Source organism: Vigna umbellata, chromosome 9 (genome assembly GCF_029865625.1).
Source record: "Vigna umbellata cultivar VRB3 chromosome 9, Vumbellata_1.0, whole genome shotgun sequence".
NCBI lineage: Eukaryota > Viridiplantae > Streptophyta > Magnoliopsida > Fabales > Fabaceae > Vigna > Vigna umbellata.
The window spans coordinates 43,363,648-43,387,864 of NC_142173.1; the positions used below are offsets into that span (position 1 = coordinate 43,363,648).

A 24,217-nucleotide genomic window follows, 5' to 3' on the forward strand; every position below is an offset into this window, starting at 1 on the left:
AAGGGAATGAAACACAGAATGAGAAAGGGAATAAAGAGAACTGGTTATTATGAACGAATGATATATTTTGAAGAAATTATTGGAAGTGGATATTAAAGAGCGTTCCAAGGAGGAACGTCTCTGATGTGTTGAATGTGAAATATTGAATGGTAAAGTATGAACCTGGATAAGTTAGGACTCGCTGTCCGTCCTGATATTCCGTGATACTCATCTTCACGTAGAAGGGGGTAGTCATGCGTGGGAATGGCAGGAGGTTCTTCGTTCATCGCTTAGATATGGGCGAGGGACTAACCTCGAGTGGCAGCTGTTTAATGTTATCCAGTTACTACATCACTCGGGTGCAAGGACGCTTGTAACTACATGGTTCATACAGTCCGGACAGTCTGTCTTTTATATTTATTTTATGATTGCGAATTGATAATTTATGTGCTGCACGTTTGAATTGATATGTGAACGTATGTGTTAATTGTATAAATTAAATATTATAAGCTTACCCTTGCGTTTTCCATTGTGTTGTCTATTGTCCATGTACTTCCGTCTTGTCAAATGCAATGATCATCCGTTGTGGATGTGAGCAGATGGTGGTGCATCCCTTGAAACAATGCTGGAAGAAGAAAATTTGGAGGATGCCAACTTGGTAGAAGTGGAAGTTAAATCGGAGCAGTAGGGATTAGATCCATAGTAGCTGTTAGTTATTTTCTGTACTGTATTTTAACAGTTCTGTGTACAGTACTGCAGACGCGTTTTATCCAGAACTGTTTTATATTTTGATTAGTTTATGAACACTGTAAAGTGCTGTACTGTATTTTGGTATACTGTATATAATTATGCAGACATGTAAATCAGTACTGGTTTTAGTAAATTAGATGAATTCTGAACATTTTAAGTTGTACTGTAAATTGCTGTTTTATTTTGGAGCAGCTACTGTAAATATTAGCCAGTAGGCTTTTATTTCTGTTTTAATGCAAAGACTGTTTATGATTACTGTTAATTGTAATTAATTCTGAATTATAGTGATTACTGTATTTTGGGATGTTACATTTATTGGTATCAGAGCAGTTTTGTTCTTGTTAAAGGACACTGTAGGGTTATGAGTGCACTGTGTTTTGCTGTGTGCTTATTGTATGTTTAATGAGTTACTTTATTTTAACTCTTGAACATAACTAACGTTAGTTTGTTTTCTCTGTATCCAGAGAACAAATGGCACCTAGATTGCCTCCTCCTCCTCAACCGAATGAGTCCGAGACGTCCAGCAACACTAGATTGTTGGAAACCGTGGTGGAAAGACTGCATCAACAGAATACCACGTTACTGGAGCAGAATGCTACCTTGATGCAGCAAAACCAAGCTGCTATGCAAGGTTTGGAGGCTTCGCGTGTTAATTCTGAAAACACGCAAAGACAATTGATGGAGATACTGGCTGCAACTAGAGGTGCGCCTGGAGCATCTTCTTCAAACGCTGCCCAACCAAATGCCGAATGGAGTTTGGAGAGTTTTCTCCAACACCATCCATCTAAATTCAATGGAAAGGGCCTCCCTGATGAGGCAGACCAATGGTTAGGGGACATGGAGAGAATCTTCAACGCAAAGAGGTGTCCGGACGAGAACAGGTTGTCTTACACAGAATATTTGTTGACTGGGGAAGCAAGCCATTGGTGGGCGAGCACAAGAGCTATTCTGGTAGAAGCTCAACGTCCTGTCACTTGGGAAGTATTTCGTAGTAAGTTTTACGAGGAGTATTTCCCTGACAGCGTACGGTTTGCGAAGGAAGTGGAGTTTTTACAACTGGTTCAAGGTGGGATGACAGTTTCAGAATATACCAACAAGTTCAAGCACCTTGTTCGGTTTTATACGATGGCCACCAACGAGGAGTGGCAGTGTAGGAAGTTTGAGAACGGCCTAAGGAGTGACTTGAAAGTCATGATTTCAAGCTTGTGCATAAGGACATTTCCTGCCATGGTTGAGAGGGCTAAGGTGTTGGAGAAGAACATGGCAGAGGCTGAACGACATAAGAAACAGCAACAAGTGAGTAGGGGACCAATAGTGTCCAGAGGAGGTTCTGTTCAAAGAAGATTACCTTACGCTCGTCCAAACCAACCAGCTAATACAAGCGGATCACAAGCGATCGTTCCTGTTGGACAGCCTGTACAAGGGAACGTTATTTGTTACCGGTGTGGAGGACCACACTATAGAAATGCATGCCCTCAACTAGCTGGAGGAAAGTACTGCAGTCTTTGTGGAAGGAACGGACACTCAAATAACGAGTGTAATATGAGTGGACGGGCAGTGACGAGACCACCTGTTGCTGGAAGGAATCAACCGAGAGGTGGTAGAGCACAAGCAGCGGGTCGTGTGTATGCAATAACTGGGGCGGAAGCAGCTAACTCAGGTAACCTTATAACCAGTGAATGCTTGCTGTGTGGAGTATCCTGTCATGTGTTGTTTGATTCGGGGGCGACTCACTCCTTCATCTCGAAGGCGTGTGTTGAGAAATTGGGATTAGTGGAGAGGAATATGCAGTTCGACCTGGTGGTTTCTACCCCGGCAGCTGGAGAGATTAGGACGTCTACTGTATGCATTAGATGTCCTATTGTGGTTGAGGGACGTAGTTACAAGGTGAATTTAATTTGCTTACCTCTCCAAGGGTTGGAGGTGATTCTAGGGATGGATTGGTTGACCACCAATCACATTCTTATAGATTGTGGTAACAAGGAATTGGTGTTTCCTAATGATGAAGAAGAAGAGTTAACAGTAACGCTTGGCCAGTTGAAGGAAGATATAATGGAAGGTGCAAGCTGTTTTCTCATCATGACGCATGAAGACCAAGAGCTTGGAGATTTGAGACATGAACGAACGTCCGCTATTGGCAGTCGAGAGAGAACGTCAGTTGTGGAGGAATTTATGGACGTTTTTCCAGATGAGATACCAGGGTTGCCTCCTGTTAGAGAAGTTGAATTCACCATTGATTTGGTGACAACGGCAGCCCCTATATCCGTTCAGCCATACCGGATGGCACCTGCGGAATTGGTTGAACTCAAGAAGCAGATTGAGGAGCTTATGGAGAAACAATTCATTAGACCGAGTGTGTCACCATGGGGAGCGCCTGTACTCTTAGTGAAGAAGAAGGATGGCAGCTCTCGGTTGTGCATAGATTACAGGCAATTAAACAAGCTGACCATCAAGAATAAATACCCTTTACCAAGGATAGATGATTTGCTAGATCAACTGCATGGAGCTGCAGTGTTCTCAAAGATTGATTTGAGATCCGGTTATCATCAAATCAGAGTTAAAGATGAAGACATCCATAAGACAGCGTTCAGGTCACGGTATGGACATTATGAATATGTGGTGATGCCATTTGGAGTGACGAACGCTCCAGCCGTGTTTATGGAGTACATGAATCGCATCTTCAGGCCCTATTTGGACGAGTTCGTAGTTGTATTCATAGATGATATTCTCATCTATTCCAAGACCGAAGAGGAGCATGAGACACATCTTAGACTGGTACTTGGAGTGTTACGTGAGAAGAATTGTATGCCAAACTGTCCAAGTGTGAATTCTGGATGAAGGAGGTGCAGTTTTTGGGACATGTGGTCTCGGCTGGAGGTATTTCAGTGGATCCAGCTAAGGTGCGTGCAGTGTTGGAATGGAAAAGTCCTCGTTCAATCACGGAAGTGAGGAGTTTTGTTGGTCTTGCGGGCTACTATAGGCGTTTCATTGAAGGGTTTTCCAAGATAGTAGCACCGTTGACGCAGCTTACAAGGAAAGATCACCCTTTTGCTTGGACGGATTTGTGTGAAGAACGCTTCCAAGAGCTGAAGAATAAGTTGACAAGCGCTCCAGTTTTAGTGATTCCGGACACTGCCAAACCGTTTGAAGTTTACTGTGATGCATCTCACCAAGGTTTGGGGTGCGTTCTCATGCAAGAGAAGAAGGCAGTGGCGTATGCTTCTCGGCAATTGAAGATACATGAGAAGAATTATCCAACGCATGATTTGGAGCTGGCAGCAGTTGTGTTTGCATTGAAGATTTGGAGGCATTATCTATACGGATCCACTTTCCAAGTCTTCAGTGATCACAAGAGCCTCAAATATTTATTTGACCAGAAGGAGTTGAACATGAGGCAGAGGCGTTGGCTGGAATTCCTAAAAGATTATGATTTTGAGTTGCTTTATCATCCTGGTAAAGCAAACGTAGTGGCAGACGCATTAAGCAGGAAGGCAGTGCATGTCTCGTTAATGATGGTGAAGGAGCTGCACTTAGTGGAGAGTTTCAGAGATCTAAGGTTGCAGTATGAGTTAGAACCGAACAGCATCAAGTGCTGCAACCTTAGGATATCAAGCAATGTGTTTGATCGTATATGGACGAAGCAACGTGAAGATGAAGACTTGGTGAAAATCTTTGATGCACTTGGTACAGACAAGGCTAAAGAATTTAATGCTGGAACGGATGGTATGTTACGTTACCTTGGTAGAACGTGCATTCCCAATGATGGAGAGCTGAAGCGGATTATACTGGAGGAAGCACATCATAGCCGTCTTAGCATACATCCCGGTATGACTAAGATGTACCAAGATCTTAGGCGTTCGTTCTGGTGGCCTGGAATGAAGAGTGATGTTGCACGATTTGTAGCATCTTGCTTGACTTGCCAACGTGCCAAGGCTGAACACCAACGTCCAGGAGGTCTGCTTCAACCACTGGAAATTCCTGAATGGAAGTGGGACAGCATTTCCATGGATTTTGTGACCCATCTACCACGGACAGTTAGGAACCATGACTCAATTTGGGTGATTGTGGATAGGTTGACAAAGAGCGCACACTTCTTGGCAGTGAATCTGAAGATGTCCATGACCAATTTGGCCAAGTTGTATATTAATGAGATTGTTCGTCTACATGGAGTGCCTTCAAGCATAGTTTCTGACCGAGACACGAGATTCACATCTCGTTTTTGGCAATCATTACAAGCCGAGTTGGGGAGCAAGCTGCAGATGAGTTCAGCATATCATCCTCAACGGATGGCCAATCTGAACGTACAATCCAGACGCTAGAAGACCTACTGAGGACGTGCGTCCTAGATCACTTAGGCGCATGGGATGAGGTGCTGCCTCTTGTGGAATTCACATATAACAACAGCTTTCAAGCTAGCATTGGGATGGCGCCGTTTGAAGCTCTCTATGGGAGGAAATGCCGAACACCACTTTGCTGGTTTCAAGAGGGAGAGAACGTGCTAACTGGACCTGAGCTCATCCAGCAAACAACCGATAAGGTTAAGTTGATTCAAGACAGGTTGAAAACGTCTTTGAGCAGGCAGAAATCCTATGCTGATAGGAGGAGAAGACCACTGGAATTCGCTACAGGTGATCATGTGTTTCTAAGACTGAATCCAATCACTGGAGTGGGAAGAGTTGTTCGTCCAAAGAAGCTGTCTCCTAAGTTCATAGGGCCGTATCAAATTTTAAGGAAGATTGGACCAGTAGCCTATGAACTTGCGTTGCCTCCTCAATTATCAAATCTGCATCCAGTCTTCCATGTGTCTCAGCTTAGGAGATACATATCTAATCCTTCTCATGTATTGGAACTGGAAAACATTCAACTGCGTCCAGATAGAACGTTGGAACTGCAACCAGTTCGCATTGAAGATGAACGTGCTAAGCTGCATAAAGGAAAAGACATCCGTTTGGTAAAGATTGTATGGGACGAAAAGACTGGAGATTCAACGTGGGAAGTGGAGAGTGCAATGAGGAATTTATATCCACGCCTATTCACGGGTAAGTTCTAAATTTTCGAGGACGAAAATTTTTGTAGTTAGGGAGAATGTGAGACCCTTAATAATTAGCTTAAGTTAATCCTGATATCTCACCCTTAATGCTTGCCACCTCATTCCCAGCCATTTAAAACCACTCCCTAGACTGATCCCATTCCCTCTGACGTGCACAAAACACCACGCCCATCATTCTCTGATTTCATTAAAACGCACTAAAGTCTGCATGCAAGCATGCCACTTGTCATGTTGGAAGTTTCTGAAATCAGAGTTGGTGTGCATGTGGCTACATGTGAGTAGTTCTCAAATTTTAACGTTAGTTTAACAAAATCAGACTTTTCGAAAAAACACTTTCACTTACACGAACTCATCTTCAACCTCTGAAACTCACCCTTTCATATTCTCCAACTTCTCTCTTGAAACAGTGAACTTCCTTTTTACTGTAAAAACTTATATCTCTTCTCCAATCACGATTTCAGCACCATAGGAGAGTTCGTCCAGCCTTGATCTTCATTTTGGACCGAACAGAAATTAAATCCAACCTGGTAAGTCTCTTCGCGGTAGTTCATCCTTTAGGTTCCTGGAAAATAGGATTTTTAGTTGCATGCAAACTGGTATACTGAGTGTTCTGTAAAATTTGGTTAGATTCTAGTTCGGAAGAGTCAAGATCATAAGAAAAAAAAAGTGTTGGACAAAGCCATTTCTACACCTAGGACAAGTTTGAATTTCAATCCGGGTAAGGGAAGTTTATATGTTTAATTTATACTGTTTGATTTATGATCTGAGATGCATATATGGAAAGCATGATGTTTGAGTATTTAGAAACGTTTACTGATATGGAATATGATTTCTGGTTTGTTTTGCATGTGTGAAAAATATGAAGTTGAGTTGTTAGAAATGATCACTGATATCTGATATGCATTCTGGTTTGGATGAATCTGTCATGAACTGATACGGCTTGTATGAATTATATTTGATGTTGAATTTGATTTAAATGCATGTTGAGTTGATTATGGATGAATGGAGAATGGCTATTGTGTGGTTGGAATGATTTTAAATGTTGAAATCTGCATGATGATGATGTTTGAAGGGAATTAAACCTGAAATGGAAGTATAAAGTTGGAAAATGGAAATCTGGAAAAATTCTGCTAAGTGTGAAAAATCTAAATTTTCTGATCATTCTCTGTTGCTAAAAGGTCGTTCGTCACTGTACGGTCTTAGACCGTTCGGTTTTTGGTTAACATGACTTAGATTGGAATTCATTCATTTGGAATGAATTCTGCTCGAGAACGAGCGTCCCCCAATTGAGTGAATGAGCGTTCGTTCTGCTCAGTATAGATCAATATTTAAAACTTTATAAATAAGTGACGTTCGGTCTTAAGTCGAGCGTTCGTCCTCAATGACGTTCGGCCTCATGTCGAGCGTTCGTCCTTATTGTTGTTCGACCTTATGTCGAACGTTAGTTCTAGAGAGCGTTCGTCCTTATACTGAACGTTCGTCCAAAGTTGGCGTTCGGTCCTATACCGAAACGCTCGTCCTATAAAGCGCTTGGGTTATAACCAGCGTTAGTGCTGATTCGTGCTTGGTCATTGACCTAGCGTTCGTCCACAGCAGGGTTCGGTTTCTAACTGAACGCTCGTCCTTATTATTGAGTTCTGAGCGAACGTAATTGATGTTCGTCCAAATTGAAATTCTGAACGTTCGTTCTTTGACTGGCAGTGCTGTTTTTCTGAAATTCAATTATATTGGTTGTTTATCTAAACATTTTCTTACTGGTTTTATCCTTTGGATTCTACCTGAACTCTGTACACTCAAAATCTTTCTAAGTATCATCCACCTCTTTAAAAGATCAGTATTTTCAAATTATTAAGTATTGAAACGTATTAAGTGAGTACACGGTTCGTTTCTTTTATTCAGAAACGCGTGGTCAAAAGTACTGTAATACTTTCGTTTTATTTGATCAAAGAATGAATGTTGTAAAATGTTAAGGGAATGAAAACAGAATGAGAAAGGGAATAAAGAGAACTGGTTATTATGAACGAATGATATATTTTGAAGAAATTATTGGAAGTGGATATTAAAGAGCGTTCCAAGGAGGAACGTCTCTGATGTGTTGAATGTGAAATATTGAATGGTAAAGTATGAACCTGGATAAGTTAGGACTCGCTGTCCGTCCTGATATTCCGTGATACTCATCTTCACGTAGAAGGGGGTAGTCATGCGTGGGAATGGCAGGAGGTTCTTCGTTCATCGCTTAGATATGGGCGAGGGACTAACCTCGAGTGGCAGCTGTTTAATGTTATCCAGTTACTACATCACTCGGGTGCAAGGACGCTTGTAACTACATGGTTCATACAGTCCGGACAGTCTGTCTTTTATATTTATTTTATGATTGCGAATTGATAATTTATGTGCTGCACGTTTGAATTGATATGTGAACGTATGTGTTAATTGTATAAATTAAATATTATAAGCTTACCCTTGCGTTTTCCATTGTGTTGTCTATTGTCCATGTACTTCCGTCTTGTCAAATGCAATGATCATCCGTTGTGGATGTGAGCAGATGGTGGTGCATCCCTTGAAACAATGCTGGAAGAAGAAAATTTGGAGGATGCCAACTTGGTAGAAGTGGAAGTTAAATCGGAGCAGTAGAGATTAGATCCATAGTAGCTGTTAGTTATTTTCTGTACTGTATTTTAACAGTTCTGTGTACAGTACTGCAGACGCGTTTTATCCAGAACTGTTTTATATTTTGATTAGTTTATGAACACTGTAAAGTGCTGTACTGTATTTTGGTATACTGTATATAATTATGCAGACATGTAAATCAGTACTGGTTTTAGTAAATTAGATGAATTCTGAACATTTTAAGTTGTACTGTAAATTGCTGTTTTATTTTGGAGCAGCTACTGTAAATATTAGCCAGTAGGCTTTTATTTCTGTTTTAATGCAAAGACTGTTTATGATTACTGTTAATTGTAATTAATTCTGAATTATAGTGATTACTGTATTTTGGGATGTTACAATATATATATATATATATATATATATATATATATATTATAGTTAACTATAATATTAATATTTTAAACGAAATCAATCATTATATATATTTAATCAATTAAAAATATAATCTATGTGAAACTAGTTATACGTTAATATAATTATCATATATTTAATTAAATAGTTAATATATTATTTTATCATATGCATTTGTGATTATTTTATAATGATGTATTGGCACATCAAATGTAAGAAAAGTATGCAGAATGACAAATAAATATTTTAATTATTGTATATGTTTAGCTTTTGTTTGAGTTATTTAGGTTTAAAATATGTAGTAAAAGTATATATTATATATCCAATTTAATCAATAAGATGTAATTTGTATGTTTTAATGCATTTAATGTGCACATTTTGAACTGTTATATTAACGAAGTTAATAATATTTAAATTGTTGTACCATTTTAGCACATAAAATGCTATAATTTGTTTCCAAGTTAAGTTTCCTTACATTTATCATTAGGATATATAGGTGTAAAGTTTAAATTAATTGTAATTGTATTTTTGAACTAATAATATATTTAAAATAATAAACTTTAATTATTTTAATATTAAAAGTCTAAAGTATAAATATGGATTTTATAAACGAGTTTAATTATTTAAAATTTTACATTTTATATAAAAACTCTTCTTCTAAAGTTTTCTTTCTTTTATTTAGGTTTTTTCACTTCTCGTTTATCTGTTTTAAAATCAAAGACCGTTCGAGTAATCCTTAAGACGAACTTTCATTTTAATTTGATTAATTTCTCTAACAAATTAAGTTGATTTTATGTCCATTTTCTTGGTTTGTAAGTTTTTTCTTATGCATGAATTATCTTAGTTTGCATGTAATGTTTGAGTCTCCCATAAGAGTCTCTACTTATCAGTAGTTCTAATGGTGTATCATGATCATGTTGAAGGAAATTAACAAAGTGTGACTCTATTTTATATATACTTGTATGATATGTTTAATGTAGGATTATTGATGTTAAAATGATAGTTTGGTTTATAATATTTATATGATAATGTTTGATACTAATCCAATGAATATTATTTATGTTTTATTAATGTATGTATTGACGTATAGATTGAGTATTTAGAATTATCTATCACTTTAATAATCATCTAATATAATATTGAATAAATAAACGTGAGATATGTAACGAAAAAGGTAAGAAGTTGTATTTTTTTGTAAATTAGCTTACTATATTTTTTAGGCTATTTTATTTATATTATATTTTTTATCGAAAATAGTTACCTTAAAAGTGTGAAGCAATTTTGATATATTTCAGAACTATAATAATAATAATGTAACAATATAATTCTAAAGTGATTTTGTTTGATATAATTTTTTTTTGAAAAAAAAATTATAATATTTGCTAAAAAATATAGAATACTTTAACATATATTTTGATATTATGATTATAATTTGAATAACTTAAATAATTATATACTGTTAAATTAAATATTAGATACAAAATTATCGCATTTTGGCGATATCATACAATTTATTTTTTTAATTTTTTTTCATGCACTAAATCTTCTCTGGGCACAGTACCAAAGATATTTATGTAGCTGTTGTGATATAAAAATGCAATAGATTGAAATTGAAACCTTGAATGAGAGAGTCACTGTAATTAATTTGACAGTCAATGATCGTCAGTTGACAATATAAAAAATGAAAATAAAGAAAAAAATTGTGATTGGAGTTAGGTTACGCCATGCATGTTGTATTAATAATAATGATAAAAGAAGTCCAACTTGCCAACCTTAACATAAATAGAGAATCAAACTTTAACCCTACTTTGAAAAGATGTCATTCCTATTTTTCTATTAATAAATTTGTTACATAATATCCTGAAAGAGTACTTATTTATCTCACCCACATTATAATTCTTATATCAGTAAAATAATAATTTTAGCCCCTCTTTTTGATCCACAAAGGAAAAACATGTTTGGAGAGATATATTTAAGAGTTTACTACTTCTGTGTTCTTTTGTATTTTCAAAATATACTAATTTTAATATATTAATTATTTTTTTAATATATTTTAAAATATAAAAAAGCATTATATTTTCGAGATGTATAATATATAAATAAAATAAAATAAAAAATTCAGGAGAAAATATAAATTCTACATTTAAACTCTTTAAATGATAATGAGATAATGCATATATAGTAATACTAAAGAAGCAAGCCAGGGAAATTCAAATTATTTGTATGAAATTGAAAATTTAAATTGTTTGGTTAAAACTTTAAATGTTGGGAACCGTAGAACTATTGATGGCTATTATTAAATTGCATGGTATGTATTATATTTTTTTGTATTATTTTTTTTAGTGTGAATACATTTTATATAATAATTCAAATTTCTGATACATATTAAATATGTTAAAAAATAAAATAAAATACAATTCACAGGTGTTATTAATAGTTTTGGTAAACTTATATAAAAATGTGATATTTTTTTAAAATAATTTCATATATTATATATTAATATCATTATATGAAATTTTTATTGAAAACAAAAAAGTTGAGAGACGATATGAAACTTATGATAAAATTACACTGTACTAGTGAAAAAGAAATTATAAAACAAAAACATGATTTTCTCTACCAAAAATCATTTCATATATATAATTTCTCATCACATTAAAATTTTTATCATAGTCAATTCTTCCAAATTCTCTTTGGAAATATTTATTTTAAAGGATTTAATATTAGTTTTTTTTTCTATCTCTGTTAGATTTTCTTATAGTTAAATTGATTTATCATCATAATCACTATTATAATCTTCTATCTCATCAAGAATATTAATTCATTTATAAGTAATTTTCAATTCCTAAATAAAAAACGAATTTCCTTGTATATTAAAGGATTAGAAACTGTAATTAAACTATTATAAATTGAATCTAATTGTTGTAATGGTTGAATTTTATAACGTTTTAATGATAATAAAATTATTAATATTGTTAGTAGTACCATTATAAAATTAAGTATAAATCATTTTGTATAGTTTATTATAAATAATTTTTATTTATTTTATAGATTATTTTTATTAAAAATAATTACGTTTTAAAAAAGAACAAATAGAAAAAAATGGTTAAATTTAAAAAATACCACTCAAAAGATAAAAATAATAAAATAAGTATTTTATTAAACAAATTATTTAAATAGCTACAAGTGAAAAACAAATATTGATATATACATTATTAATTTCCCTTAATATTGTCTCTTAACTCAATTTTTTTAGAAAAAAATATTTCGATTAATTGAAAGTCTTCCTACCCTCAACCCTACCTCAATGGCATCCCCTCTTTAGCCATCCATTTCTTAACAAAAATAAAACAAAGCACGACCATAAATAAAACTACATAATAAAACCAAGTTTTGAACAATTTCTGGTTTACCAGCTGTTCAAGGTCCTATTTTAGCAAGAATTTTAAGGTCATAAAATTGTTTAGAATAACTTAAAGATTTTAGAATCAATGAAGAAACATTTTTCTATTTATATACATTACACCTAATTCGTTCACAATCTATTAATAAAATAGTATTGAATCTTACCATATAAAATATAACATTTTATTAAAAAAATATACAAATAAATTATGTTTAAACTTCTGAGTAAAAAATAATTACTTAAAATTAACATATGTGAAAAAAATCAGTTTTTTTTTTTGTTTTTACTGTACAGCACTTACTTTTACCATTAATACGTATTTATTTTTACCTTTTTGTTTATTAAAACTGTATTTATTTTTATTTTTCTTTTAATCTCACTGTGATATTGAAGGCCAACATGACGTGCAAGATTAACACTAATTAATACTTACCATAATGAAGATTGGATTAGCACCTTGGCACACAGTTGGCAACATGATTCAGATCCACGTCAAAGAGTGTTGAAACATTCTTCTCTCTTTCCATGTAAATAATAATCATGACCTAATCAAAGTGGACTATTAATAGGATTAATCTAACTCGACACTTGAATGTAAAAATAAATTAAGATAGAAATCTTTAAATTTAAATAATAAAACCATTTTTTAAGAAAGTCAAAATAGCCTTGTAAGATTGCATGTATATATGCTTTCACTGGCAAAAGGCAGCCAAACATATATATTCCACATAAGGCAAAAGCACCTTTTACTTTTTTTTTTCCTTTTTTCATGTTTCGGCTTAGGAACACTGTTGCTTTTGAAAGAAGATATATATGAATATAAACAAAGATTCCTTTTTCTTTGTTTTTTTTTTAAGTTTATTTTTGTTATATGTGTAGGCACATTTTGATGATGAGGTAGTAGCTATCGTTAGTACCTTATTTCAAAAGCATTGGGTGCCCGAATAAACTTTTTCCCATCTCCACTTTTCTTTTCTTTAATTTTTACAAAATAATTCAAATTAAACAACATATCGAGATATGCACATTCATTTGACATATTTAATAAAAATAAAATTGTTTTAAAAGAGTGAATTTTTATAAATTTATTTTTAAAAAATAAAAAATAATGTTAAATAAATGTAAAAAATATTATATTTGTCAAAAGTATATTTTTTATTGATATTTTGAGGATTATTATCATATTTCCTTGTTGATGATACTTCACTCTCATTCAGTTCAAATGAACCAAATCATGCAATTACGACATGACCCACCATTCTTATTTTTATGCTCTCTCGAATAGTAGTTAACACCTTGTGCTCGATTCTCACCTTTCAATAGATTCTCATCAAATGTTTTTTTTTTTTTTTAAATACAATGAAATTAATGTTAGAACAAATCATTTATTTGATTTGAACGATCGGATGAGATATTTTATGCACAACAACAGCAAAAAACAACTTATACCTACCTTTTCCACGTTTCACGATTAGATTGTTCCCAACACACAATCCTTATAATTATTATTTTTATATCCTCTATTAATGCTACAGTAAAATTATCACCGAAAAGAACTATAACGTCAAATAATTAAAATCTCAGTCACATTCAAATGTGAAATACAATTTAAATGTTGGTTAAATCTAAAATACCAATAAATGTTTTGCTGGACAATCTCGTAATAGTTTTTATTCAGTTTTTAACCATTACAAATTTGAAACGATCATGAATAAAAATAATTAAAAATTTCTAAATGTGACATGCTTATTATTTGGTGTCAGATCAAATAAAATATTATAAATAAAGTCTATCACATTAAAAATCAAAACCACTCGCATTTTAGAATGTATAAGTTAACATTAATTTAAACTAAATTTTGATGAAATTAAGTAATTGTGTTTTGACTAAAAATTATCTCTTTCTTTAGTTTTTGTTAATCATTAGAAAGAAACACTTAATTTAATGACGAGGAATACACTGCCAGTAAAAAACAATGAATTTTATGTTTTACAATGAAAATAAGCAACCAGGATAATTAAAATATGTTAATTTAAACCTTATATAATCTACTTATTATAACGAATAAATTAGGTTGGATATCCAATCCGAATTCCAACATATAAATGAAATTATTTTCTTACTAAAAACTAAATTATAAATATTAATACTTGTGAGACCCTTAATAATTAGCTTAAGTTAATCCTGATATCTCACCCTTAATGCTTGCCACCTCATTCCCAGCCATTTAAAACCACTCCCTAGACTGATCCCATTCCCTCTGACGTGCACAAAACACCACGCCCATCATTCTCTGATTTCATTAAAACGCACTAAAGTCTGCATGCAAGCATGCCACTTGTCATGTTGGAAGTTTCTGAAATCAGAGTTGGTGTGCATGTGGCTACATGTGAGTAGTTCTCAAATTTTAACGTTAGTTTAACAAAATCAGACTTTTCGAAAAAACACTTTCACTTACACGAACTCATCTTCAACCTCTGAAACTCACCCTTTCATATTCTCCAACTTCTCTCTTGAAACAGTGAACTTCCTTTTTTACTGTAAAAACTTATATCTCTTCTCCAATCACGATTTCAGCACCATAGGAGAGTTCGTCCAGCCTTGATCTTCATTTTGGACCGAACAGAAATTAAATCCAACCTGGTAAGTCTCTTCGCGGTAGTTCATCCTTTAGGTTCCTGGAAAATAGGATTTTTAGTTGCATGCAAACTGGTATACTGAGTGTTCTGTAAAATTTGGTTAGATTCTAGTTCGGAAGAGTCAAGATCATAAGAAAAAAAAAGTGTTGGACAAAGCCATTTCTACACCTAGGACAAGTTTGAATTTCAATCCGGGTAAGGGAAGTTTATATGTTTAATTTATACTGTTTGATTTATGATCTGAGATGCATATATGGAAAGCATGATGTTTGAGTATTTAGAAACGTTTACTGATATGGAATATGATTTCTGGTTTGTTTTGCATGTGTGAAAAATATGAAGTTGAGTTGTTAGAAATGATCACTGATATCTGATATGCATTCTGGTTTGGATGAATCTGTCATGAACTGATACGGCTTGTATGAATTATATTTGATGTTGAATTTGATTTAAATGCATGTTGAGTTGATTATGGATGAATGGAGAATGGCTATTGTGTGGTTGGAATGATTTTAAATGTTGAAATCTGCATGATGATGATGTTTGAAGGGAATTAAACCTGAAATGGAAGTATAAAGTTGGAAAATGGAAATCTGGAAAAATTCTGCTAAGTGTGAAAAATCTAAATTTTCTGATCATTCTCTGTTGCTAAAAGGTCGTTCGTCACTGTACGGTCTTAGACCGTTCGGTTTTTGGTTAACATGACTTAGATTGGAATTCATTCATTTGGAATGAATTCTGCTCGAGAACGAGCGTCCCCCAATTGAGTGAATGAGCGTTCGTTCTGCTCAGTATAGATCAATATTTAAAACTTTATAAATAAGTGACGTTCGGTCTTAAGTCGAGCGTTCGTCCTCAATGACGTTCGGCCTCATGTCGAGCGTTCGTCCTTATTGTTGTTCGACCTTATGTCGAACGTTAGTTCTAGAGAGCGTTCGTCCTTATACTGAACGTTCGTCCAAAGTTGGCGTTCGGTCCTATACCGAAACGCTCGTCCTATAAAGCGCTTGGGTTATAACCAGCGTTAGTGCTGATTCGTGCTTGGTCATTGACCTAGCGTTCGTCCACAGCAGGGTTCGGTTTCTAACTGAACGCTCGTCCTTATTATTGAGTTCTGAGCGAACGTAATTGATGTTCGTCCAAATTGAAATTCTGAACGTTCGTTCTTTGACTGGCAGTGCTGTTTTTCTGAAATTCAATTATATTGGTTGTTTATCTAAACATTTTCTTACTGGTTTTATCCTTTGGATTCTACCTGAACTCTGTACACTCAAAATCTTTCTAAGTATCATCCACCTCTTTAAAAGATCAGTATTTTCAAATTATTAAGTATTGAAACGTATTAAGTGAGTACACGGTTCGTTTCTTTTATTCAGAAACGCGTGGTCAAAAGTACTGTAATACTTTCGTTTTATTTGATCAAAGAATGAATGTTGTAAAATGTTAAGGGAATGAAACACAGAATGAGAAAGGGAATAAAGAGAACTGGTTATTATGAACGAATGATATATTTTGAAGAAATTATTGGAAGTGGATATTAAAGAGCGTTCCAAGGAGGAACGTCTCTGATGTGTTGAATGTGAAATATTGAATGGTAAAGTATGAACCTGGATAAGTTAGGACTCGCTGTCCGTCCTGATATTCCGTGATACTCATCTTCACGTAGAAGGGGGTAGTCATGCGTGGGAATGGCAGGAGGTTCTTCGTTCATCGCTTAGATATGGGCGAGGGACTAACCTCGAGTGGCAGCTGTTTAATGTTATCCAGTTACTACATCACTCGGGTGCAAGGACGCTTGTAACTACATGGTTCATACAGTCCGGACAGTCTGTCTTTTATATTTATTTTATGATTGCGAATTGATAATTTATGTGCTGCACGTTTGAATTGATATGTGAACGTATGTGTTAATTGTATAAATTAAATATTATAAGCTTACCCTTGCGTTTTCCATTGTGTTGTCTATTGTCCATGTACTTCCGTCTTGTCAAATGCAATGATCATCCGTTGTGGATGTGAGCAGATGGTGGTGCATCCCTTGAAACAATGCTGGAAGAAGAAAATTTGGAGGATGCCAACTTGGTAGAAGTGGAAGTTAAATCGGAGCAATAGGGATTAGATCCATAGTAGCTGTTAGTTATTTTCTGTACTGTATTTTAACAGTTCTGTGTACAGTACTGCAGACGCGTTTTATCCAGAACTGTTTTATATTTTGATTAGTTTATGAACACTGTAAAGTGCTGTACTGTATTTTGGTATACTGTATATAATTATGCAGACATGTAAATCAGTACTGGTTTTAGTAAAATAGATGAATTCTGAACATTTTAAGTTGTACTGTAAATTGCTGTTTTATTTTGGAGCAGCTACTGTAAATATTAGCCAGTAGGCTTTTATTTCTGTTTTAATGCAAAGACTGTTTATGATTACTGTTAATTGTAATTAATTCTGAATTATAGTGATTACTGTATTTTGGGATGTTACATTTATTGGTATCAGAGCAGTTTTGTTCTTGTTAAAGGACACTGTAGGGTTATGAGTGCACTGTGTTTTGCTGTGTGCTTATTGTATGTTTAATGAGTTACTTTATTTTAACTCTTGAACATAACTAACGTTAGTTTGTTTTCTCTGTATCTAGAGAACAAATGGCACCTAGATTGCCTCCTCCTCCTCAACCGAATGAGTCCGAGACGTCCAGCAACACTAGATTGTTGGAAACCGTGGTGGAAAGACTGCATCAACAGAATACCACGTTACTGGAGCAGAATGCTACCTTGATGCAGCAAAACCAAGCTGCTATGCAAGGTTTGGAGGCTTCGCGTGTTAATTCTGAAAACACGCAAAGACAATTGATGGAGATACTGGCTGCAACTAGAGGTGCGCCTGGAGCATCTTCTTCAAACGCTGCCCAACCAAATGCCGAATGGAGTTTGGAGAGTTTTCTCCAACACCATCCATCTAAATTCAATGGAAAGGGCCTCCCTGATGAGGCAGACCAATGGTTAGGGGACATGGAGAGAATCTTCAACGCAAAGAGGTGTCCGGACGAGAACAGGTTGTCTTACACAGAATATTTGTTGACTGGGGAAGCAAGCCATTGGTGGGCGAGCACAAGAGCTATTCTGGTAGAAGCTCAACGTCCTGTCACTTGGGAAGTATTTCGTAGTAAGTTTTACGAGGAGTATTTCCCTGACAGCGTACGGTTTGCGAAGGAAGTGGAGTTTTTACAACTGGTTCAAGGTGGGATGACAGTTTCAGAATATACCAACAAGTTCAAGCACCTTGTTCGGTTTTATACGATGGCCACCAACGAGGAGTGGCAGTGTAGGAAGTTTGAGAACGGCCTAAGGAGTGACTTGAAAGTCATGATTTCAAGCTTGTGCATAAGGACATTTCCTGCCATGGTTGAGAGGGCTAAGGTGTTGGAGAAGAACATGGCAGAGGCTGAACGACATAAGAAACAGCAACAAGTGAGTAGGGGACCAATAGTGTCCAGAGGAGGTTCTGTTCAAAGAAGATTACCTTACGCTCGTCCAAACCAACCAGCTAATACAAGCGGATCACAAGCGATCGTTCCTGTTGGACAGCCTGTACAAGGGAACGTTATTTGTTACCGGTGTGGAGGACCACACTATAGAAATGCATGCCCTCAACTAGCTGGAGGAAAGTACTGCAGTCTTTGTGGAAGGAACGGACACTCAAATAACGAGTGTAATATGAGTGGACGGGCAGTGACGAGACCACCTGTTGCTGGAAGGAATCAACCGAGAGGTGGTAGAGCACAAGCAGCGGGTCGTGTGTATGCAATAACTGGGGCGGAAGCAGCTAACTCAGGTAACCTTATAACCAGTGAATGCTTGCTGTGTGGAGTATCCTGTCATGTGTTGTTTGATTCGGGGGCGACTCACTCCTTCATCTCGAAGGCGTGTGTTGAGAAATTGGGATTAGTGGAGAGGAATATGCAGTTCGACCTGGTGGTTTCTACCCCGGCAGCTGGAGAGATTAGGACGTCTACTGTATGCATTAGATGTCCTATTGTGGTTGAGGGACGTAGTTACAAGGTGAATTTAATTTGCTTACCTCTCCAAGGGTTGGAGGTGATTCTAGGGATGGATTGGTTGACCACCAATCACATTCTTATAGATTGTGGTAACAAGGAATTGGTGTTTCCTAATGATGAAGAAGAAGAGTTAACAGTAACGCTTGGCCAGTTGAAGGAAGATATAATGGAAGGTGCAAGCTGTTTTCTCATCATGACGCATGAAGACCAAGAGCTTGGAGATTTGAGACATGAACGAACGTCCGCTATTGGCAGTCGAGAGAGAACGTCAGTTGTGGAGGAATTTATGGACGTTTTTCCAGATGAGATACCAGGGTTGCCTCCTGTTAGAGAAGTTGAATTCACCATTGATTTGGTGACAACGGCAGCCCCTATATCCGTTCAGCCATACCGGATGGCACCTGCGGAATTGGTTGAACTCAAGAAGCAGATTGAGGAGCTTATGGAGAAACAATTCATTAGACCGAGTGTGTCACCATGGGGAGCGCCTGTACTCTTAGTGAAGAAGAAGGATGGCAGCTCTCGGTTGTGCATAGATTACAGGCAATTAAACAAGCTGACCATCAAGAATAAATACCCTTTACCAAGGATAGATGATTTGCTAGATCAACTGCATGGAGCTGCAGTGTTCTCAAAGATTGATTTGAGATCCGGTTATCATCAAATCAGAGTTAAAGATGAAGACATCCATAAGACAGCGTTCAGGTCACGGTATGGACATTATGAATATGTGGTGATGCCATTTGGAGTGACGAACGCTCCAGCCGTGTTTATGGAGTACATGAATCGCATCTTCAGGCCCTATTTGGACGAGTTCGTAGTTGTATTCATAGATGATATTCTCATCTATTCCAAGACCGAAGAGGAGCATGAGACACATCTTAGACTGGTACTTGGAGTGTTACGTGAGAAGGAATTGTATGCCAAACTGTCCAAGTGTGAATTCTGGATGAAGGAGGTGCAGTTTTTGGGACATGTGGTCTCGGCTGGAGGTATTTCAGTGGATCCAGCTAAGGTGCGTGCAGTGTTGGAATGGAAAAGTCCTCGTTCAATCACGGAAGTGAGGAGTTTTGTTGGTCTTGCGGGCTACTATAGGCGTTTCATTGAAGGGTTTTCCAAGATAGTAGCACCGTTGACGCAGCTTACAAGGAAAGATCACCCTTTTGCTTGGACGGATTTGTGTGAAGAACGCTTCCAAGAGCTGAAGAATAAGTTGACAAGCGCTCCAGTTTTAGTGATTCCGGACACTGCCAAACCGTTTGAAGTTTACTGTGATGCATCTCACCAAGGTTTGGGGTGCGTTCTCATGCAAGAGAAGAAGGCAGTGGCGTATGCTTCTCGGCAATTGAAGATACATGAGAAGAATTATCCAACGCATGATTTGGAGCTGGCAGCAGTTGTGTTTGCATTGAAGATTTGGAGGCATTATCTATACGGATCCACTTTCCAAGTCTTCAGTGATCACAAGAGCCTCAAATATTTATTTGACCAGAAGGAGTTGAACATGAGGCAGAGGCGTTGGCTGGAATTCCTAAAAGATTATGATTTTGAGTTGCTTTATCATCCTGGTAAAGCAAACGTAGTGGCAGACGCATTAAGCAGGAAGGCAGTGCATGTCTCGTTAATGATGGTGAAGGAGCTGCACTTAGTGGAGAGTTTCAGAGATCTAAGGTTGCAGTATGAGTTAGAACCGAACAGCATCAAGTGCTGCAACCTTAGGATATCAAGCAATGTGTTTGATCGTATATGGACGAAGCAACGTGAAGATGAAGACTTGGTGAAAATCTTTGATGCACTTGGTACAGACAAGGCTAAAGAATTTAATGCTGGAACGGATGGTATGTTACGTTACCTTGGTAGAACGTGCATTCCCAATGATGGAGAGCTGAAGCGGATTATACTGGAGGAAGCACACCATAGCCGTCTTAGCATACATCCCGGTATGACTAAGATGTACCAAGATCTTAGGCGTTCGTTCTGGTGGCCTGGAATGAAGAGTGATGTTGCACGATTTGTAGCATCTTGCTTGACTTGCCAACGTGCCAAGGCTGAACACCAACGTCCAGGAGGTCTGCTTCAACCACTGGAAATTCCTGAATGGAAGTGGGACAGCATTTCCATGGATTTTGTGACCCATCTACCACGGACAGTTAGGAACCATGACTCAATTTGGGTGATTGTGGATAGGTTGACAAAGAGCGCACACTTCTTGGCAGTGAATCTGAAGATGTCCATGACCAATTTGGCCAAGTTGTATATTAATGAGATTGTTCGTCTACATGGAGTGCCTTCAAGCATAGTTTCTGACCGAGACACGAGATTCACATCTCGTTTTTGGCAATCATTACAAGCCGAGTTGGGGAGCAAGCTGCAGATGAGTTCAGCATATCATCCTCAAACGGATGGCCAATCTGAACGTACAATCCAGACGCTAGAAGACCTACTGAGGACGTGCGTCCTAGATCACTTAGGCGCATGGGATGAGGTGCTGCCTCTTGTGGAATTCACATATAACAACAGCTTTCAAGCTAGCATTGGGATGGCGCCGTTTGAAGCTCTCTATGGGAGGAAATGCCGAACACCACTTTGCTGGTTTCAAGAGGGAGAGAACGTGCTAACTGGACCTGAGCTCATCCAGCAAACAACCGATAAGGTTAAGTTGATTCAAGACAGGTTGAAAACGTCTTTGAGCAGGCAGAAATCCTATGCTGATAGGAGGAGAAGACCACTGGAATTCGCTACAGGTGATCATGTGTTTCTAAGACTGAATCCAATCACTGGAGTGGGAAGAGTTGTTCGTCCAAAGAAGCTGTCTCCTAAGTTCATAGGGCCGTATCAAATTTTAAGGAAGATTGGACCAGTAGCCTATGAACTTGCGTTGCCTCCTCAATTATCAAATCTGCATCCAGTCTTCCATGTGTCTCAGCTTAGGAGATACATATCTAATCCTTCTCATGTATTGGAACTGGAAAACATTCAACTGCGTCCAGATAGAACGTTGGAACTGCAACCAGTTCGCATTGAAGATGAACGTGCTAAGCTGCATAAAGGAAAAGACATCCGTTTGGTAAAGATTGTATGGGACGAAAAGACTGGAGATTCAACGTGGGAAGTGGAGAGTGCAATGAGGAATTTATATCCACGCCTATTCACGGGTAAGTTCTAAATTTTCGAGGACGAAAATTTTTGTAGTTAGGGAGAATGTGAGACCCTTAATAATTAGCTTAAGTTAATCCTGATATCTCACCCTTAATGCTTGCCACCTCATTCCCAGCCATTTAAAACCACTCCCTAGACTGATCCCATTCCCTCTGACGTGCACAAAACACCACGCCCATCATTCTCTGATTTCATTAAAACGCACTAAAGTCTGCATGCAAGCATGCCACTTGTCATGTTGGAAGTTTCTGAAATCAGAGTTGGTGTGCATGTGGCTACATGTGAGTAGTTCTCAAATTTTAACGTTAGTTTAACAAAATCAGACTTTTCGAAAAAACACTTTCACTTACACGAACTCATCTTCAACCTCTGAAACTCACCCTTTCATATTCTCCAACTTCTCTCTTGAAACAGTGAACTTCCTTTTTTACTGTAAAAACTTATATCTCTTCTCCAATCACGATTTCAGCACCATAGGAGAGTTCGTCCAGCCTTGATCTTCATTTTGGACCGAACAGAAATTAAATCCAACCTGGTAAGTCTCTTCGCGGTAGTTCATCCTTTAGGTTCCTGGAAAATAGGATTTTTAGTTGCATGCAAACTGGTATACTGAGTGTTCTGTAAAATTTGGTTAGATTCTAGTTCGGAAGAGTCAAGATCATAAGAAAAAAAAAGTGTTGGACAAAGCCATTTCTACACCTAGGACAAGTTTGAATTTCAATCCGGGTAAGGGAAGTTTATATGTTTAATTTATACTGTTTGATTTATGATCTGAGATGCATATATGGAAAGCATGATGTTTGAGTATTTAGAAACGTTTACTGATATGGAATATGATTTCTGGTTTGTTTTGCATGTGTGAAAAATATGAAGTTGAGTTGTTAGAAATGATCACTGATATCTGATATGCATTCTGGTTTGGATGAATCTGTCATGAACTGATACGGCTTGTATGAATTATATTTGATGTTGAATTTGATTTAAATGCATGTTGAGTTGATTATGGATGAATGGAGAATGGCTATTGTGTGGTTGGAATGATTTTAAATGTTGAAATCTGCATGATGATGATGTTTGAAGGGAATTAAACCTGAAATGGAAGTATAAAGTTGGAAAATGGAAATCTGGAAAAATTCTGCTAAGTGTGAAAAATCTAAATTTTCTGATCATTCTCTGTTGCTAAAAGGTCGTTCGTCACTGTACGGTCTTAGACCGTTCGGTTTTTGGTTAACATGACTTAGATTGGAATTCATTCATTTGGAATGAATTCTGCTCGAGAACGAGCGTCCCCCAATTGAGTGAATGAGCGTTCGTTCTGCTCAGTATAGATCAATATTTAAAACTTTATAAATAAGTGACGTTCGGTCTTAAGTCGAGCGTTCGTCCTCAATGACGTTCGGCCTCATGTCGAGCGTTCGTCCTTATTGTTGTTCGACCTTATGTCGAACGTTAGTTCTAGAGAGCGTTCGTCCTTATACTGAACGTTCGTCCAAAGTTGGCGTTCGGTCCTATACCGAAACGCTCGTCCTATAAAGCGCTTGGGTTATAACCAGCGTTAGTGCTGATTCGTGCTTGGTCATTGACCTAGCGTTCGTCCACAGCAGGGTTCGGTTTCTAACTGAACGCTCGTCCTTATTATTGAGTTCTGAGCGAACGTAATTGATGTTCGTCCAAATTGAAATTCTGAACGTTCGTTCTTTGACTGGCAGTGCTGTTTTTCTGAAATTCAATTATATTGGTTGTTTATCTAAACATTTTCTTACTGGTTTTATCCTTTGGATTCTACCTGAACTCTGTACACTCAAAATCTTTCTAAGTATCATCCACCTCTTTAAAAGATCAGTATTTTCAAATTATTAAGTATTGAAACGTATTAAGTGAGTACACGGTTCGTTTCTTTTATTCAGAAACGCGTGGTCAAAAGTACTGTAATACTTTCGTTTTATTTGATCAAAGAATGAATGTTGTAAAATGTTAAGGGAATGAAACACAGAATGAGAAAGGGAATAAAGAGAACTGGTTATTATGAACGAATGATATATTTTGAAGAAATTATTGGAAGTGGATATTAAAGAGCGTTCCAAGGAGGAACGTCTCTGATGTGTTGAATGTGAAATATTGAATGGTAAAGTATGAACCTGGATAAGTTAGGA

General features: G+C 36.6%; 1 protein-coding gene and 1 long non-coding RNA gene across 2 annotated transcripts; both read left to right on the top strand.

Moving 5' to 3' along the window:
• The first annotated feature begins 5,071 nt into the window (after nt 1-5,071).
• LOC148193629 (uncharacterized) lies at nt 5,072-8,730 on the top strand. Its single transcript, XM_088098931.1, has 4 exons — nt 5,072-6,053; nt 6,241-6,306; nt 6,407-6,497; nt 8,325-8,730. The coding sequence occupies exons 1-4, from the start codon at nt 5,988-5,990 to the stop codon at nt 8,411-8,413; spliced, it is 312 nt and encodes a 103-aa protein (XP_087955057.1). The 5' UTR covers nt 5,072-5,987; the 3' UTR covers nt 8,414-8,730.
• A 5,665-nt stretch (nt 8,731-14,395) lies between these two features.
• LOC148193630 (uncharacterized) lies at nt 14,396-17,132 on the top strand. The gene is made up of 3 exons (XR_015782320.1): nt 14,396-14,849; nt 14,950-15,040; nt 16,869-17,132. It is a non-coding gene; the product is annotated as an uncharacterized LOC148193630 (long non-coding RNA).
• The last annotated feature ends 7,085 nt before the right edge of the window (nt 17,133-24,217 follow it).

What these genes read in the sequence shown, in the direction of transcription:
- LOC148193629 (XM_088098931.1), top strand. Translation starts at nt 5,988, where the DNA reads ATGCAAGCATGCCACTTGTCATGTTGGAAGTTTCTGAAATCAGAGTTG. An exon ending in TGGTGTGCATGTGGCTACAT is followed by an intron (nt 6,054 to 6,240) that starts GTGAGTAGTTCT and finishes TCACGATTTCAG; the next exon opens with CACCATAGGAGAGTTCGTCC. An exon ending in CAGAAATTAAATCCAACCTG is followed by an intron (nt 6,307 to 6,406) that starts GTAAGTCTCTTC and finishes AAATTTGGTTAG; the next exon opens with ATTCTAGTTCGGAAGAGTCA.